General features: G+C 37.7%; 1 protein-coding gene across 2 annotated transcripts in view; it reads left to right on the top strand.

Moving 5' to 3' along the window:
* sugct (succinyl-CoA:glutarate-CoA transferase) overlaps positions 1-15,189 on the top strand; it is a 162,814-nt gene extending 147,625 nt beyond the window's left edge. For both annotated transcript variants that reach the window (XM_051682672.1, XM_051682670.1), the window contains one exon: positions 12,622-15,189. In XM_051682672.1, the coding sequence (XP_051538632.1) occupies positions 12,622-12,785 (164 nt within the window). In that variant the 3' untranslated portion in view covers positions 12,786-15,189. The remainder of the gene's footprint in view (positions 1-12,621) is intronic.
* The last annotated feature ends 4,688 nt before the right edge of the window (positions 15,190-19,877 follow it).

Genomic DNA, 19,877 nt, shown 5'->3' with positions numbered 1-19,877 from the left:
GTGGGAGTTTGACAAAGTCTCCCCATAGGATGCATATTCATTGCAATGGGCATTAAATCCCATAAACTCTCATCCTCCACAATATTAATCTGCCGGTAGAATGTGGCTATCCACTTTGTTACAGCAATTAGTGAAGTCGCTTTCAGGATGTCAACGCCAGCGTTCAGCACCACTTTGAACTCCACATGAAAAGCGCTTGCACACAAAAAAGTTTTGGTGATAATTAAGACTTGACGTGCTTCTGTGGTAATTAAAATGAGACTTACATAGGCTGAAAATTACTTGATTTCAGTCACAAGTCCCATCTGGGCTTGTTTTGTACATCAAATAGCGTTAAGAGCTCCATTCCCCATCACTTTATCACTAACACTGAATCACTGCTGTGTGTGTTTTTGGTGTGTGCATCAGTGTAAAGACTCCGGGTGGACACATCACAAAGGTTCTGCTCTTTCAACAGGTGTTTATGCTGGTTTATGCTGTATTAACAGTAAAGGCATTAATTGTTATTACAAACTTTTTTAATTAATCCAGTGCGTTAACACATTAATTTTGACTGCTGTACTAGATATAACTATATATTCTGCTCTATTTTCTTAGTTATGTCTGTACTTATATTCTGTACTTTACAGTCTCTAAACATTTAGCTATTTTTCCATGCGTTTACAATACAGACATTCACAGAGACTGCGGCACCATCATTTAAATACTTTTTTCCACGTCAATCTTTTATTGTGGTATAATCTATCTCAGAAAACCCCGTCCCTAAACGGCATGTAAAAATGACAAACTGTGATTGATTGTTTAACATGCCTGTGAAATGGGTCTTTTAAAGTGGGCGGTAGTTGATGAGAATAAGCTGTAGAAGTAATCAGACCTTTTGCCACAAAAAGACTAGCGACAGAAAGTGAACAATACAGTGGAAGTTGTTCAAACCATTTCTTCAAATAGACTATACTTTTCCTCTAGAGTTTGTAGCATGCATGTATTGCTCTGGCATTCAACCCAGTTTTAAGTGAAACTCATATTTCTATGACTCACACTATCTCTCTCATGTTCCTCCTCCCCCCTCTCAAACTGAAGTGGTCTCAGATATACCTATACATAAATCTGAAGTTGTTTAGGAGTTTGCCTCAACTTCAATTGCACTTTGCCTCTTTATGTTCTGTCCATTTAACAAAGCACCATCTAGTGACACCATGTTTTTATTCAAGAGTGACTGTGTGTTTGAAGTAATAAGCTACAAAAGGCTGTGTGTTACAGTGATTTTTTTCACATTTATGGGCAGTATTTAGGCAAGGTATGAAGCGGAACCCTCTTAACCATTGTAAAATCACTATGCACACCCTGCTGAAACCTATTGCTGTAATGAATTGCTAGAAACATCAATATGAAAGACACCAATGTTCAATAATGAATTACTTTCATTACTTTCACTATGATGCTCGGGTGTTCTGGATGGTTGCCAGTGCGTTGATATGCAGTTGCTTAGGTGTTCTTTGTTTGTCAGTGTGTTGCAATGTAGTTGCTAGGGTGTTTTGAGTGGTTGTTAGATGGTTACTTACTGGCCCAATCAAAAGAGCCCATCCCCAAAGATAGTCTAGTTCCTCGATATTGCCCAGGTCCCTCCCTATGGGGAGTCTATGGGGTTTTTCACCCATTTTATCGTCCACCAATAAAACCATGTGCCAGTTTGCGCAGAAAATGTTACAGCGCAGCTCAACCGAACAAGCCACACAATTTGAGGTATCATCACGCAGCACAATTTCAATAAGGTTATGTTTAAAACTTAGAGTTAAGGGTTTTGAAAAAAGTTAGCCTCAGTAAGCACTACTAATAAACAATTCTTCTGCCGGTTCATTAACTAACTGTAGGCTTTTTGTGGTTGCTAAGCAACTTAGTGGCTTCATTAATATACAGTTCAGTTGTTGTGTGGTAACAGGTGTGCATATATCGGCTATTTCACAGTGACATCAGATGTGACCCAAACAGATTTTAGAGCCAGAACTATCTGTTTTATAAATTTCCGTATATGTCAGATAAAATAGTGCTGATTAGATATAGATTACTGGAACTAATATGAACTGGACAGGACTATTCAGTTTTAACAAGTTGTCTTTCTTAAAGCAAGGAAAATGATCTCTCTGAGGGAATGTAAATGAGGTGACCATGACAGAATCCAGTTGTCACTGATAATTGCTCCATGGAAAGAAGTCCAGCTCACGGTTTTCCAGTACTATGGGGAATCTTCATGGAAATGCCGGAAAATGACGCTCAGTCTTTTATCAATCAGCAAGAAAATGTGCTTTATGGTTTGATGATGATATTTACATGCAATCAGACACCAACAGGATGCATGCATCCATATTGCATGGAAAACGTCAGGAGCGATTTAGCTCAGCAGTTCGTGGTTTACTGTAATCTTTCAATCCTGTCTTCCAGAGACTAAGAGAAAAAGTGAAATGTTTAAGATCCAACTTGAACATTAACTAACAGTCAGCAAGTAACTTATCTCAAGCTATTCCAGTCTAAATATATGTTGTGACTTTTGTGTGCTTCACAGGTTCAATGGAGCATTTAAAGCATTTTCATTTTTGTGTGAACTATTCCTTTAAGTTTCTTAAAGGTACGGTCAACAGATACTTCTTAAGTCTGAAACGAGCAGCGAATGAATAAAGTTCAGAATGGGAGGAGAGAACACAGTGCGCTTTGTTGCGGTAGAGCAAAAGCAAATCCTTGGACCATGCCTGTGGAGGAGAGGAGCGTCCTGCTCCCTCGTTCGCCACGGTAATGGCTGAGGAGAAGCAGATGTGAAAGCGGGAGGCAATTAAGAGCCTGCGGCCAGCCGATCAGAAGTGAGGGAGAGGGGAAGAGAGGGAGGGAGAAGATAGAGGATGTGGTTAAGCCATTGCTTCTAACTGCTGAGGCTGCGAAACCACACACACGCACACAATCATGTTGGAAATCTGTCGCTCCCTCCTTTTTTGGATGTTTCTTGTCTTGAAATGGCTATTTGACTCGTCATGCTGCCCTCTTTGCCTCGTTACTGCATTTCCTGTACCGAATATTCCTTACGCTTGTTTGGAATTTCTTAATTTCTAAATAAAGTCTCATCACCAGTACACTGAAAAGTTTTTGCACACAGTTTTTCTAAGTAAATTTTAATGATATAAAATGAAATAAAATCTACTTAATTTAATGACATAGTATCGATTAAAGTGAGTAAATTTAACTTAATTTAGTTAATACAGTAGCTTTTACTTACAAATCTGATGGATATAGTACTTAAATAATATTAGTGCAATTTTAAGAGGACATTTTTATTAGAACATTTCACATTTTGAACTTTCTTTATAAACACAAGTTTAATCATGTACCACAGTACATACAATGCCTTTCACAGGAAAGCTTAATGTGGGCTATGTAGTCTTTTAGACAATATCACCTTTATCACGGCATTACCGGCGATAGACATAAGATCCAGAGCTGCGCACGCAGACCTCAACACTTGGCGCACGAAACACGATGACGGTAACAATCAACAGATAATTTGTTTGATCATGAACAGGTAGAAAATGAACTTCAGACTTCACATAACATTTCCAAATTTAACAACAAAATAAACAACAAAAACAGTGTAAATAAACTTGCAAACAGTAGAACTGTGCAAGCTCATTCATTATTCAAGCATGCTGGAAAAAACTACTTTGAAAAGTTAAGTAAAATGTACGTATTCTTTTACCTGTGAAATTTACTCAAATTAGTGAGTAAATATGACAAGGTTTTCTGCTTTAGGATTGTTACATGATGATGCATTGTGAAGATAAACAGTCATAAATAATATTTACTTTTAAGCTAGAGCATTCATTTTTACATGTTTGTATTAAGTACAAATGTAGAATTTAATTGATATTTTCAGGTTTACGCTTAATCTAACTTATTCAATGTAGAAAGTACTTACTCTTTTCGCAACAAAATATTTGTTTTCAGTGTACCTGTTAACATGATTATATTGTCCAATATATTATCATTTGATGTCACAATATCATGTCCATGGCCCAGCAAAAGAAGCCACTGATAGGAATTTAATTTCTCAATTGTTTCTCGGCAATGAGATTAAATGGACAGAGCCTCTTGTTGCTCAGAGTTTCTCCTTCAAAGTTTCACAAGAGATCTCAATGTTGCACACTTTGCAGAGATTTCATTATGAACTCAAACATTTGTCATCAAATTCTTTCAAGACCGAATTATCTGAATTATGCACAAAACCTTTTACTCCATTAAGTCTCCTGCGCAAACTCTGAGCAATAAAGTTTTCTTCTGGTTCTATAAAATATATAAATTAATTGACAGAAAAAGACCACTCAAAGCAAAATACTGTATATAGCCCCAAAAATATTTGGAAACATGAGGCACACTTAAAAATACACTCATTGAGCACTTTATTAGGTACACCTGTACATCTGCTTATTCATGCAATTATCTAATCAGCCAATCGTGTAGCAGCAGTACAATGCATAAAATCAGCAGATACGGGTCAGGAGCTTCAGTTAATGTTCACATCAACCATCAGAATGGGGAAAAATGTGATCTCAGTGATTTGGACCGTGGCATGATTGTTGGTGCCAGATGGACTGGTTTGAGTATTTCTGTAACTGCTGATCTCCTGGGATTTTCATGCACAACAGTCTGTAGAATTTACTTAGAATGGTGCCAAAAAAAGAAATAAAAAAAACATCCAGTGAGTGGCAGTTCTGTGGACGGAAACACCTTGTTTCCTTGTACACTCTGTGCAATTGTAGTGAGCAGAATAGCATCTCAGAATGCACAAATCGTCGAATCTTGAGGCAGATGGGCTACAACAGCAGAAGATCACATCGGGCACTTTATTAGGACCATAGTGTTCCTAATAAAATTCTTAGTGAGTGTACTGTATACAGTATGAGTGTCATTGCATTAGATAACAAAATATCAAAGCAAATGACGTTTATTTTAAAGAAAGATAGCATAAGCTAACTTTTTCAAGGAAAACATTTCACAGAAAGGAGTTTAGTTACATTTTAAGACACTATATAAGGTATACTTTTCAAACTGAAGACAAAAAGTATTTAAGCACTGTCTGGTTGTCAGATGTTGGTGGAAAGTGTCCATAGGAAGGCTGTCATTCTAACACAATAATTCAGTGATTAATTGTATAAAAAAAATATTGTGTTAAAAAAATGAAGCAATTAATCACGTGACTGTAATAAGGAATTTTCCAGAGCAATTCAGGCTTGAAGTTCAATGATTATGAGAATAAACCAAACAATATATTGACTTCTAAAGCCACTTTTTGTATTGATTAATCAATGCTTCAATTGTCTGCCACAATAGTGTAATGTCTTTAAATTATGTGAATTATTAAAGTATTTATTGTAAATTATATTTATAATTTCTTTGATGTATATATTGAATTATCTTTATTTTGGTGACCTTTTCAGGAAATATTGAAATGCGATTAATTTGATTGATTAATCAGTCGGCATATCATGTAATTAACCCTTTACAATAAGGTTCCATTTGTTAACATGAACTAACAATGGAAATTACTTCTAAAGCATTTATTAATATTGGTTAATGTTAATACATTTTTAAAATCAAAGTTGTATAAGTTAACATTAGTTAATGCACTATGAACTAACAATGAACAATTGTATTTTTATTTGCATTAAAAAAAGTTTAACAAATGCTGTAAAAAATATAAATTGTTCCTTGTTAGTTCATGATACCTAATGCATTAACTGATGTTAACGAATGGACCCCTATTGTAAAAATCTAAATATCACCTTGGCACTATTTGTTAAAATGTAACTGGAAAAAATAGCTAAGAAAAGTTACGTTTTTTTTCTGAGAAAATCTCTTTTTGTGAGATGATGCCACTTACCTTGATATTTTATATTTATTATCTAAAGCAATGACGTTTGTAAAGTTTCAAATGTGGCTAATGCATTCAAACACTTTTTGGGTCCACTATATATATGGCCGACACTCGACTCCACAAAACTTCAACTTGTAAGGCCAGGCTGTGATGCATTCTCATCTTTGTCACATCAGAAGCACTCTGAATCAAAGAGAACATATGGAAACGGTTATGTATAGCCTGACTAGAGACAAAATCTGATGAGAAAGAAAGTGACTTTGCCCCTTCACTTCAAATTTCTTTTTTAACCCAAGCTACCCTTGCAGTTTGTCATCTGTTCCATGTCTTACTTTAATCCATTTGAAACAAGAGACTTTCCAAAATGTCATTAATATCAAATGACAGGCCTTTGACATGCACCATCTCTGTTTTGCAATCTGCATGTCTTTCTGTCAGACCCTTTAAAGCAGTTGAAAAAGTGGTGAATGGGGGATGTTAAGCAATCAAAACACATTTATGGAATGCATTTGGCTACAGCATTTGTCAGGAATGTGACCTTTAGCCGGAAGTATCATGCCCCATCAGGTTTTTGAAATGGATTTTAAGTGCAAAATTCAAACAAATAAAATAAAAAATTTAGAAATCACACATTCACATTTAAATTTGGTCATTTTAATCAAGTTGCACCTTCTGCAGATCATTTGCTTTAAACCGAAACTTCACGTTTTCATGTTTCACCCACCTTTATGTCACTCTAAACTCTATGACCTATTATTTTTTTCTTGTAGAACAAGACAGGCGTTATTATCGAAATGTTGAAGTTGCTCTTTTCCATACAATGAAAATGCATGACGATCACTGATTGTCAAGTTCAGATGCAATTTTGATTTATGAAAAAAAAAATCATTCAAAGCATTAAGAAAGAACTTTATGGAGGCCAGCTTTGCGTATTGGCTCAGTATGTAGGTGTAAATCCCTCATTGCGTAAAACAATTTATGAATGACAATTGTCGCATTACCTTCACCTTTTCCTTTTTTTTCATCGATCAAGCGTTGGTTATATTATCATAGAATCATGGGGGAGGAGAAGCAATTAGTTTCTGTAAAAAGAATGGGGCTTGCAGAAGAAAAGAGAAGTAAAGAAAGGAAAGTATATGTCAATTCTGCCTAATGATAGCAATATCTGAGCTTCAAGGAAGTGACTCCCCCATATGAATTACTCTGAGAACAGTCATCCATTTTGACATAATCTTTCTGTAAATGCCACATTTGTATATTTAGGACATACTCGTATTTCACAAAAATTAGGTCTGTTGCTTTATGTGCTTTTCCGAAGGTGTTACGTATGAGTACATGTAACAGGAAATAATGAAAGCCTTTAGTCATTTTGATGAAGGCACTCTTACACTGTATGTGTTTAAATTGAATTGCAAATGTTTTGTATTCTGAGTGATTCTTCAATTAGGGGCACTTTGACTGCTTGAAATCTTGAAAAAAGAAACATCTTTAAAATGTACATGTGTTTTATAACATCAAATGTCCTGGAATTAAGATTCAGTCATGGCATTTTGTTAAACCAACTTTAATTTGGTTTACTTTGATTAAATGACGTGATGATTTTTCAATTTTTGGGGAAAAAGTTGGATAAGCTTGAACTTAATAACGCTACAAGTTAGCTAGCTTTTAATTAACTTTGAATTAATATAAGTTGAAATTCTCAAATACTGACCAGTTTGGTAACAACACCTAATAAATTAACTCAGATCAGGATGTAAAAATCTTGATGTTGATCTTCAAACTGACACTCTTCTGCAGAGTTGTGTTCCTCTGTCACTTCTCATTTCCATCAGATCCAAAAAGAGATTGTGATTATAATGACAGCAGTATAGAGTCTGGTTCTGGAAGAAAAAAAACTCCCATTACATTTTTCCATAAGGCAATTGATTATTAACGACAGCTTATAAACCTTTAAATACTTATACTTGTCAGGAAGGATGAGACAAAGGATCCAAGTGCAGAGAACAATTATCAGTTTATTTAATAAACACAGCTAGGCTGGTAAAGCTTCGAGTGGGGAACCCGGCACCGACTGCAGTGTGGAGAAGGATGGTGTGTTCATAAGCTTGTGTGCGTAGTGGTCGTTTAGAGCAGATCCTCGGGGAATCCAGAGAGAGTAGTGTTCGTAGGCTTGTGTGCATAGTGGTCATGTGCAGAGCAGTTCCGGTGCAGTGAGGTATCGCTAAGGAGAAACTCAGGAGAAGCGTCAAAGGAAGAGAGGCAGCAGGCAGGATGGTAACCACAATCCTGGCGTACACAGCGCAGACTGGTAACCAATACACAGAACACGAAACAGGATATACTAGGGCAGAGGGAGAGAGTGGTAAGCAACAGGACTCAAACAAACAATCGAGTGACGAACACAAAACAGAGTGAGGTACATATAGTCAGGGAACTATTGGCGATCAGGTGCCGCTCGCTCACAGCAAGCTGGAATGATCAGCGTTACCATGGAAACAATCAAGGCTTCCATGGCAGTGCTGATTACGTGAGCCAACAACACCTGAACCAAACAGAGAGGACATGTAATGACAAACTAGATCAAACCAGCAGACTCATCAAGACCGTGACAATACTTACTTATATACTCTTATATTTTTGATAATATCTGAATATTTTGCAATAAACTTTAAATATATTGTTTCTATACCTATTATCAACGACTTAAAATCAATAGGTTTCTATTTTTCCACTCTTTTTCATTTAATTACGTCATTCACAATGCTTCATGGATTGTAGTTTATTCCCTCATTGAAGACTTTACATTTACATTTATTCATTTGGCAGACACTTTTATCCAAAGTGAAAGAGGAACACATAAGCTAATCATCTTAAGGAGACAGTGGTACCAAAAATGCCATATTACAAAGTTTCACTAGCATCAGAATAGCATTCAAAACAAATTAAAGTGCAACAAGGAAAACTTTTTTTTTTTTTTTTTTTTTTTTTTTTTAAGTGACTGGTTAAGTGCTCATGGAAAAGATGTGTTTTTAGCTGTTTTTTGAAGACAGAAAGTGAGTCAGCTTCACGGATGGAGTTGGGAAGGTCGTTCCACCAACGTGGTATGATGAAGCCAAAAGTCTGGGAAAGTGTTTTGGTGCCTCTTTGTGTTGGTACAACAAGGCGATGTTCCTTAGCTGACTGCAGGCTTCTAGTGGGTGCGTAGCTCTGCAGAAATGATTTTAGGTATGCAGGAGCAGACCCAGTGACTGTTCTGTATGCCAGCATCAGAGCCTTGAACTTGATACGTGCATCAACTGGCAGCCAGTGAAGAGAGACAAGGAGTGGTGTAACATGCGCTTTCTTTGGTTGATTAAAGACCAGACGTGCTGCTGCATTCTGGATCATTTGCAGGGGTCTAATTTCAAATGCAGGGAGGCCTGCAATGAGAGCGTTACAGTAGTCCAGTCTAGTTATGACAAGTGACTGAACAAGCAGTTGTGTGGCATGTTCAGAGAGGAAGGGTCTTCTGTAGTTGCACTCAGCTGCACGGTGATGTTGTGTTCAACAGCTGGGTTGGCTATGTTGCAGGTGGTGTTCCTCCAGGCTGAGATGTCTGCCAGGCAGGCAGAGATTCGAGCAGTCACTGTGGTGTTGTTGGGCTGGAAAGACAAGTAGAGTTGCATGTCATCAGTGTAGCAATGGTAAGAGAAACCATGTGCCTGAATGATGGGTCCCAGTGATGTTGTGTATATAGAGAAGAGAAGTGGCCCAAGCACTGAACCCTGAGGTACCCAAGTAAGTAGCTGATGTGGCTTGGACACCTCACCTCTCCAGGCTACCTTGAAGGCTCCAGGCTACCTTGAAGGACCTACCTGAGAGATAGGAATTAAACCAGTCAAGCACAGTTCCAGTGATGCCCAGCGAAGAGAGGGTGGAGAGTAAGGTCCAATGGTTGACTGTGTCGAAGGCTGGAGAAAGGTCCAGTAGAATCAGGACGGATGATCTGGATTCAGCTTTCGCCTGTCTCAGCAACTCAGTGACAGACAGCAGGGCAGTCTCGGTGGATTGTCCACTTTTGAAGCCTGACTGATTGTCATCCAGCAGCTTGTTCTGTGAGAGATAGGCAGAGATCTGATTGAAAACTGCCCTTTCAAGTGTTTTTTCCATGAATGGGATGAGAGAGACTGGTCTGTAGTGTTCTATTTTTTGTGGGGTTAAGTGCGGGTTTCTTTAGCAGCGGGGTTACGCGAGCCTGCTTAAATGTTGTGGGAAAAGTGCCTGTAAGTAGAGATGTGTAAATTATGTGAGTGAGTGCAGGTAAGATGGACGGAAAGATGGCCTGGAGAAGGTGAGAAGGAATGGGGTCAAGGGAACAGGTGGTGGGGTGGTTGGAGAGGAGGAGTTTAGAGACCTCAGTGTCAGAGGAGAGAACATAGATACAGAGGAGTTGCATACAGGAGACGGGTGTTTGACAGTGTGAGGTGCTGAGAATGTATTGCTGATGGTTGTAACCTTATTAGTAAAAAATGTGGTGAAGACATCTGCTGTCAGTAATGTGTCAGACGGTGGAGGAGGAGGACAGAGAAGTATGTTGAATGTTCTAAACAAGCTGCGAGTGTCTGTGGTGCTGTTGATCTTGTTCTGGTAGTAGGAAGTTTTTGCAGATTTAACGTTATCTGACTCCTCCTCCACGTGACGCGTGACCTTACCAACGAGCTTACATCATCCCTTTCATGAGCACGTGTCACAGAGATGTACGGAAGTGAACATTTGTAGTTAAAAAATATATAAGTATTGTTTTGTTTCTAAAAATAATCAATCGTTTGGGTTCAGAAGAACTTCATTTGTCGACTGGAGTCATGTGGATTATTTTGATGCACCCTAAATATGCATTTTGGACCGTCAATAAATGGAGGACATTCACTTGCATTGTTTAGAGGAGGAGGCCTGAAATGAAATCCTAAAAATCTTAAATTCTGTTTTGATGACGAAATAAACTCAGATACATCTTGGAAGGCCTGAGGGTGAGTAAATTATCAGCAAATTTGCATTTTTGGGTGAATTATTCCTTTAAGTAAACAGTCTTGTACATTTGTTATTTTGTCCAATTTTAAAATACTTTTTTTGCTTCAAATCAAAGTTTGTATTGTTGTGATTCATCTCGGATGTAGTAGGTTTGGTTCATGGCTTAGAACTCTTGTATGAAGGATTTTATAAAATCCCAATAGAAAAAAATGAATGGGAAAAATACATTTAGAACCAGGATGGCTGGACAAGTGAGCTGGCACTGTTGCGCTCTGTTGGGGACAGCAATTCTTTGTTTGAAAATTATTATTTATTTATTTTTTCTAATAAAGTAATAAGTAATACTTTTTTTTAGGAAAACATAAATGTAGAATTGTTCCTGATTTTCACACTTTTCACACATGTTCTAGGTGGGGGAAAAAAGGCCAAATAAGTTACATTTTGCAAATTGAACATTCTTACAGGGACAGTTCAATTATGACTTATGTTGAGTAAAATTCTCTCATAATTTACTCACCCTCATGCCATCCCAGATGTGTGACTTTCTTTCTTCTACTGAACACAAACAAAGATTTTTAGAAGAATATTTCGGCTCTGTAGGTCCATACAATGTAATGAATGGTGACCAGAACTTTGAAGCTCCAAAAATTCCATAAAGGCAGCAAAAAAGTAATCCACAAGACTCCAGTGGTTTCATCCATATCCTCAGAAGTGATAAAATGGGTGTGGGTGAGAAACAGATCAATATTTAAGTCCTTTTTTATTATATATCTCCACTTTCACTTTCACATTCTCCTTTTAATCTGCATTATTTGTGCATATCGCCACCTACTGGGGAGGGGGGATAATTCATTATTTCTCACCCACACGTAACATATCGCTTCAGAAGACATGGATTTAACCACTGGAGTCTTATGGATTACTTTTATGCTGCCTTTATGTGCTTTTTGGACCTTCAAAGTTCTGGCCAATCTTTGTGTTCAGCAGAAAAAAGACAGTCATACACATCTGGGATGGCATGAAGGTGAGTACATGATGAGCTAATTTTCATTTTTTGGTGAACTGTCCCTTTAAAACATTCTTAAAAATGAGAAAAAAAGTAATCAGAGACAAAATAAAGGTTTAAAGCTATGATAACCCCTCCCTTTAAACTACATTATCAACCCCCATTTACAATTATTTTAGGGGACAGCAAAATTCCATTAATTGAAGAATCACCCTCTGACATCCTTACTATTTAACAGCATGAGTTAAATTGTACCAGAATAATTGGGACTGGAATTCCACCACCTTCCATAAAAAAAAAAAAAAAATAAAAATAAAGGTTTTTGGTTTATTTGTCAATCCATCCCATTTCCAATGTGTATGCTCCAGTTTTTGATTGTTTCAGTGCACACATTCCAGCTCCATTTAGTGCTTAATTAGTCTTTAATTTGTTTTTAGTTCATTGCATAAAGTATAATCCACCACTTTTATGGGTGGCATGGGGTCTCTCAGATACATGCACCACATCTCTATCATTCATCCACAGCCCACTCTCCATTTTAATTCAGTCACATACAATTCATCCCAGTTCACAGCCATTAAGTATTCCTCAAAAGTATTTGGAAACTATCAAACAAAATTTTTGGCACACTTTTACTACAAAATCATTTACATTTTTTTTGTTGGTTTAATGTATTCTTGTTGTTTCCACACAGGCCCTGCAGTGCAGTTCAGTAGTTTTGAATTCAGCAAGCCGATTCCTCCCCCTGTGATTGGCCAGCACACCGTGCAGGTTCTCAGAGACATCTTGGGATACAGCGATGATGTCATAAAGCAACTTCTGGCCTCACAGACTGTCAGTCAGAATGAGGTGCACTGATGACAGGATATGGATTTGGAAACTCCTCAGGCTATGATAAATTCTGCTTAACCACACAGTCCTCTAATGATCGATCAGCATGCCAATAACATAAGCACTGCCTTCCCTCTTGACTCTGCGATGATAATAATGTGATTAATCATATGAATGTCCATCAGAGAGGAAACTGCAAATGTGAAAATAATGACATAATGACGCATTCAGTTCACACACAAGAATCTTTGCTGCCAAATGACATGTCTTTTCAAGCATCATTTAGATTTTACACTATCCATAATGTAAACACAAATGATTTCACTCTCTGAATGATCAATAATATACACACCCTTAAAGTGATATTTCACCCATATGTTGTTCCAAAGCATATGACTTTTTTCCTTCATGGAATACAAAAGGAGATGTTAGTTAGAATGTTAGCCTCAGTCACTATTCACTTTCATTGCATGGAAAAAAAAAGATGTAATCAAATGAATGGTGAATACAATTCTGCATAACATCTCTTTTTGGGTTCCCTGAAAAAAAGACAGTCATACGGGTTTGGAACACCATGAAGGTTTCATTCTTTGGGTGAAGTATACCTTTAACACACGATTTACCTCAGTTCTGTGAGTTCAGTGTAATGAGACTAATAAAACAGTACCTGGGTAAATCTCTTAAAAACTGTCAAAAAGTTTTATATTTCACTCTATAAAAAATAAATAAATAAATGACATTTTGTTTTGAAGCTTGTTTTAAGGGCCATTAAGATTTTTACATCATTTTCATGATAACTGTGTTACATTAAAAATAAATATAACATATTATAAACATAAAAACAAAAGCAATAAACATATTATATCATAATTGAAAATAAGAGAGAAAATAAGTTCACTTCCACCTCTAAAAAAAGAAATTTAGAAATTTGACATTTCATAATAAATAGGAGGTGTTCTTAACCTTGTGCGACCCTGCGTTCACATGCGTGGACATTGTATTTTGACTTCGCTATATGCAATGCATAATTTTAATTCATTTAAACTGACTGATCTCAGTTCAGGAGTCTCCGTCCTGTCAGTAAAGGGTTAAACTTCTGACGTACTTCTGGAGTCATGTGACAAAACAACATGGCGCTGATCACAGCGGAGTTTGTCTTTGGGAGAAACACCAACAAAACTACATCTGGTAAGAAACCTAAATACATGAGTCAAAAGATTACAATTTCTAGTTCCATCCGATATGCCATTTTTAAAATTTGAGCAGTTTATTGCGAAACGGCATGCTGCTAAACGCGGTGTACACTAATGTGTACTTTGGTGCATTTTTTCCTTAGAAATCCTATATTTACTGTGCATTATCACATTGGGAATAAATGGGTTCATCCAAAAGCTGAAAAATGTTGCTTTCAGAGACTTTATATGGAGTTAGGATAAAAATATTATTCATTTTAAACTGTTCTGAGACCAGTGCAGACAGACAGCACACTGGAGGTTAAGTCATTCACTAAATAGCTTTCTATGCAGCTAAGTGCATTCATTCCTAAAATCTGACAAAAAGTTCAGTTTCAGGCTGCAGATGATGTTTGGACCACTCAACATGTTTGGCAGACATGAGACAATGATCAGTATATAGATTCAGAATTTATAATATAACATTTTATTTTAACATGGTTGGCAGTGATTGGATGATGCTGGCCATTATTTGTATCAGAATTAATTATGCTAATTTCTGATGTAATGTCTGTAACATCTCAAAAACATAAATAATCAACATTCCTGGAAACATAATAAACAATTTGATTAAAAAAAGTGGACTTTCTATAGCTTGGTATTACTGTATTTAATACTTCACAGCTTAGTCCCGCTGTCCACATATGTTGCCATCAGTTTTTAGGAAAAATATTGGTGCTACTAATTACAAATTGAAAAGGGAAATAGAACTTACACAGTCACACTCGGGTCTCAGGAGGTTAATAAGGACATACGTAGAACAATGACTGAAGTATTTGAATCTTAATTTTGTTCATTTGAATTCTAGATGTGACAATTAACAAAATTGAAGATTTTTGTGGCTTATTTTTATAAATGTGTATTTTTAACAGCAGATTTTTTGTTTTACTTTTTAGAGGTGGATGTAGCTATAAATATTTTCTTATTATAGTTTAAAATTTTCAGATTAAGAAGAAATGTAGAACTCCAAATACAAATGTCAAATTCAGATCATAGACATTTAGATCGTAAACAAACTATTAAAGCTCCATATTTGTTACTAACATTTTAAAACCACAGACAAATTACATACAACAAACAAACATATATTTGTTGCAGTATAGCATCTGATATCTTGCCCTTTGTTGAAAAGTCTCTTGAGTAATTCACTCAATAACATCACTGGAATGTCCAAAAAAATAAAAAATAATCCAGATGTGTCTTATCTTTCTTTGGCTCATGTTTTCTGAAATGATCCAGAACTGCTGTTGTCTGCCATTGAGAATCTAACTGTATTTCCGATCATAATGTGTTGTGAGCCCTTGCAGGTGCGAGTTCAAACGACACTTCAAATTCCTATCATAGTTTTTGGCTCTGCACTAACACATAGTTGGGTCGTTTGGCCGTGCAGTGGAATAAGCACCATTTCTGAAGTCTGTAACTGCCAAACCTTTCATGTTCGATTTCCTGCGACTTGGGGCATATGCACAGACTCATAGCAAAACAGTGCAATGAGGATGAACGCATACATACCATAGCTTCTGACTGTTCAAAATGTTGTTTCTTAAAGATGGATTTTTTTATTTTTTCAGTGTTAAAATATGTTCCCCTGTTCCAGCTCAATATGCAAAGACAATTATAAACGATTCATACAGTAGGTCAATTCTCCTTAAAAGTGGCTGTGACAAACACTGTGACTCTGTGGCACTACCAACATCCCTCTGTTTGAGTGGCCCATCCATCCCGACACAGCAACATTGGCTCAACCATTGACGTGAGTTTGGGGCAAGGATAACCATTTTGGTCATTATTATGCAATAAAATTTGGTGATGCTAGTGGCACAGAAATTACACACTTATAATTAACACCATGTGTTCTAAGGCCACATTCTATCATATGACTCTTTATACAGTATTCAATGTGTTTTGACAATTTGCATTTGTTTTAAAGCGTCAACTAAGCCTCGCTCTCTAGACATCGTGAGAAGCTGTCCAGCTCAGTCCAGAGTTAAAAAGAGTTTTCCTGAGTGACTCATCTGTTTATACTGTTCCAGTTCGTTTCATTGGAGACTTTTTTTTAAATAAGTCCCTTGGATGAAATAATGCTCAAATCATAATCTGCACAAGGTTGTGTTCTCAGCCCTGAGGTCCTTCCATTTAGCTAGAATGGACAATTAATATTCAAACCAATAACATTTTACTGACATAATAATGGTGTGATCAAATCCCAGAATGTCTATGAATAAACAGATGTCAGCTCACTGAGGCTGTTCTGAGGAAGACTTTCCAACTTCTTTTGGGCGGCTATAGATGGTGTCACAATTGGTAAAGGTCAGAGATTGGCAAAGGTCAGCACAGAACAACCCTCAGCATTTGTATATGTGGTTCTCACTAGACAAGGATCTTGATGCAGAAGATGACATGAGTCTTTAAATGGTGTCCCATGAGAGTGCTTGAGAAACTGGGTGTAAGAAATGGTCCAAGTCAGAACTTGGCAAAGGTCAGTGACTCGACAACTCTTAGTGTTTTTTTTATGTGGGTCTCAGTGGATAAGGCACATGATGCTGAAGATGGCATGAGTCTTTGAATGGTGTCCCATGAGACTGCTAGAAAAACTAGGAAGTACTTTAATCGATCTGGATATCAAACTCCAATTTCTCCTCTTGACAGTGGTTTGTAGGTGTGAGGGTTTACGATAACCATACTCAATCTCCTCCAAACCATTGCTTGTTTAAGTTTAGCATTTGTCTGCATTTTTTCTCTGCGACGAATCTCAGGATGCCCGGATATGAGGTCCAGGGAGAGCGTTGGGAAGTGCTTTCCTGTTTTCATTTTGTGTTCCGCTGACACGTTCGAAGAAGGAAACGGTTTATCCAGCCCGACCAGCTGCACATGACATTAGCCCCCTCCCTGCATCCCACGCTGCACCTCTCCAGCTTCAGCCAATGGGAGGTGACCCATGCCGCCGTCACTTCCAGTTTTGCATGTGTAGGCCGTTGCTATGCTGACATACAGTTTCCAGAGCAACCGGTGTGCAATGAAATGAACTAAGCAGACCTAGAGTGAACCTGCGGTGATGAGAAGTAGTAAAACAGGAAAAAGAAATTGAAGATAAGAATTGGAAAACCATCTGCAAGGCAGTGAGAGCAGGCATGAACTTCTTCCATGGACTAAACTGGTGCCTTAGGCACTTGAGTTTAGATGAAAGAACAGTCTCGGCGCAAAGCTGACTACACGCCCTTCTATTGTCTGTTAGCTGAGATAAGTCTGTGGGAATTGTATCTAATGAGGGCTTCTTCTATAAGATAAATGGCAAGAAAACAGTTTTGGTCAGTTGGCCTTTTCCTTTGGTCTAAGACAGAATTTATCTATTTGCTGTAAGACAGCTGTGAAATAGTAGACTCACTAGAGTAGTACTAGTATGAGAATAATTAAAGAGAATAAAAGAGGTTTATGGAAAAATCACTACAGAAGTATTGTTAATACCTAATGATCTTTGAATCTCTCTACTTTAAAGGTGCAGTATGTAAGATTCAGAAACCCTTGTTATTAGTGACACCTGTGGCCGTTAAGTGAACTGCAGCCAGCTACCTGTTGCTCGTGCTCGTGCACACACTCCATAGGGACGCGAGCATCGGCCAAAACACAAAGACATAACTTACAAAGAGACAACGTGATTCACCGACATCATGCTGACAGATGAGATAGCATAATTAAAATTACACAGTTATGATTGTTTTACTACAAATTTTGAGACTGTATATTATATTTGACTCTCCAGTGCTGGAACAGGGCTAAAACAAAGTGTGGATATAGGTCTGACTATGCGAGACTGTAGTTTGAAGTTATCACTTTTCTTGACTGTATTTATATGATAGCCTATGTCGGTGTTAGCTAGCTAGCCAGCTTTATCAATAGCTGTTAGCTAAATTTGGTGGATGATAACAGTAGCTGTTTATAAAATAGACTGTACATTATAAATATGTTGACACAATTCAGTATTGATGTGATTCCATCACAAGTGTCATTTTGATATATCGATGCACTATTGTTTTATAATAATAGACTGTATATATTTTCTGTATAACCAAGTTACGTTACACTAATGAATGGGTCTTTTTGCATTATCTTGAACATTGTCTAGCATTCATTTCATTGAAATTATTTGAAAGTTACGAAGCAAGGTAGCTTGCAATTCGTCAGCGTTAGCAGGCAAGATCAAGTTAGCTAAAATCACACAGATCAATCATGGCACTATATTTCACATGCTTTGCAGTTATGTAAGCTTACCTGTCCAATATGAAGAATGCCAATTCAAGGTCGGTTTTGATGCCCAAAACCGAACGTAGGTCCCTCCAGGAATCAAATGCCCTGCCAATGTTCACTCCAGTTTTCGCTCGACCGTGATCATGGTCCCGCTTAGCCAGACGGGATTCGGTAGATAAAAGTTTTTTTTTTGTTTTTTTTTTGGGCTTACTCCGAGTTTGTGTAGGAGTTGGTGTTGTGCTGGGAGCTGGACGTTTGCTGGATTCCATCTCTAATATAATGTTACCTAGTGTTGCAGACTGTCTGTTGACACTGTTGAATAGCGGAAGAGAAGCTACTGTCTGAGGCAAAGCTCTCGGGAGTGCGCATAAATGTCACATCCTTTGGATTTTCCCGGCAAAAGCGACCCGCTCCCTTCACATGAAAATCAGTCTATAGGCTTTAATAGGGAACCTAGGAAGTCTGGGAAGGTCTTATTTTTTAAGTTGCGTTACAAGCCGTTCACACATTGGCAAAAAAAAAGGCGAATATTACATGAAAAATGTTACATATTGCACCTTTAAATCTTCACAGACAAAATTAATGTGAACCATTCTAAGGATGTTAGCTGGTCTCCATGTCTGGGGGAGCTGGTTAGGCTGGTCTAGTTTGATGGTTTTAGAGGGGTTTTAAGCACTTGTCAACTGGGAGACCAGCTGAACACCAAATAGACCAGACTAGGAGACCAGCCTGGCCAAGCAGGGAGACGAACTAGACCAGCTAAATACCAGCACGGCCAGGTTGGGAGACCAACTAGAAAAGCTAAACACTGGCGTGACCAGGCTGGGAAACCAGCTAGCCCAGTTTAAAACAAATCTGGTTAGGCTAGGAGACCAGCTAAAGACCAGCTTGGCTGGGTTAGGTGACCAGCTTGGCCGGGTTAGGTGACCAGCTTGGCCAAACTGGGAGACAAACTAGACCATCTTAAAACCAGTTTGGCCAGGCTGAGAGACCAATTAGACCACTTTAAAACTATTTTGGCCAGGCTAGGAGACCAGCTTAAAATCAGTTCTGCCAGGCTGGGAGACCAGCTTAAACCTGCTAAGATCAGCAAACGACCTTTGGATGGTTACAAATCTTTCCTTCTGTAGGGCTGTTCCAGAGAGTTTGTGGGAAGCAGCTGGAAGGATTAATTTGTTAGCTACGGTCAATTAGAGTCAGTTTTGATATCAGGAGATTACATGGATCTAATCTACTCAACAAAGACCCTTTCTTGTGCTTTTGTTGTGTAAATATGTAAATTTTTTCCAGGTGAGATTCCAGGTCTCTTAAGATTAGTTCAAGTCATTTTGTGTCTCATTGAGTGGTTATGACATTTGACCATTGTGAACCAAACTGAGTGGATTAACTCACAATAAAATGTCAGTCTTCATAACGTTTCCACTTGAGCAAGTCAGATTATGTCAGTGTTCATAATGTTTCCACTTAAAAGTAGTTAGAGAACTGCTGGCATTCTGTTATGAACACATAACCTCTGACAGGCTGAAGTGCTGTTAAGTTGTTCCCCTTTTTCTCTTGACTACCTCCCTAGCTGATGAAAAGGACTGAAATATACCAGAGATGTTGCACAATATGAATTTCAAAGCGTGCATGCTTTGAAATT

The sequence above is a fragment of the Myxocyprinus asiaticus genome, chromosome 41 (assembly GCF_019703515.2).
Source record: "Myxocyprinus asiaticus isolate MX2 ecotype Aquarium Trade chromosome 41, UBuf_Myxa_2, whole genome shotgun sequence".
NCBI lineage: Eukaryota > Metazoa > Chordata > Actinopteri > Cypriniformes > Catostomidae > Myxocyprinus > Myxocyprinus asiaticus.
This window is presented reverse-complemented; position numbering and strand designations above follow the sequence as displayed.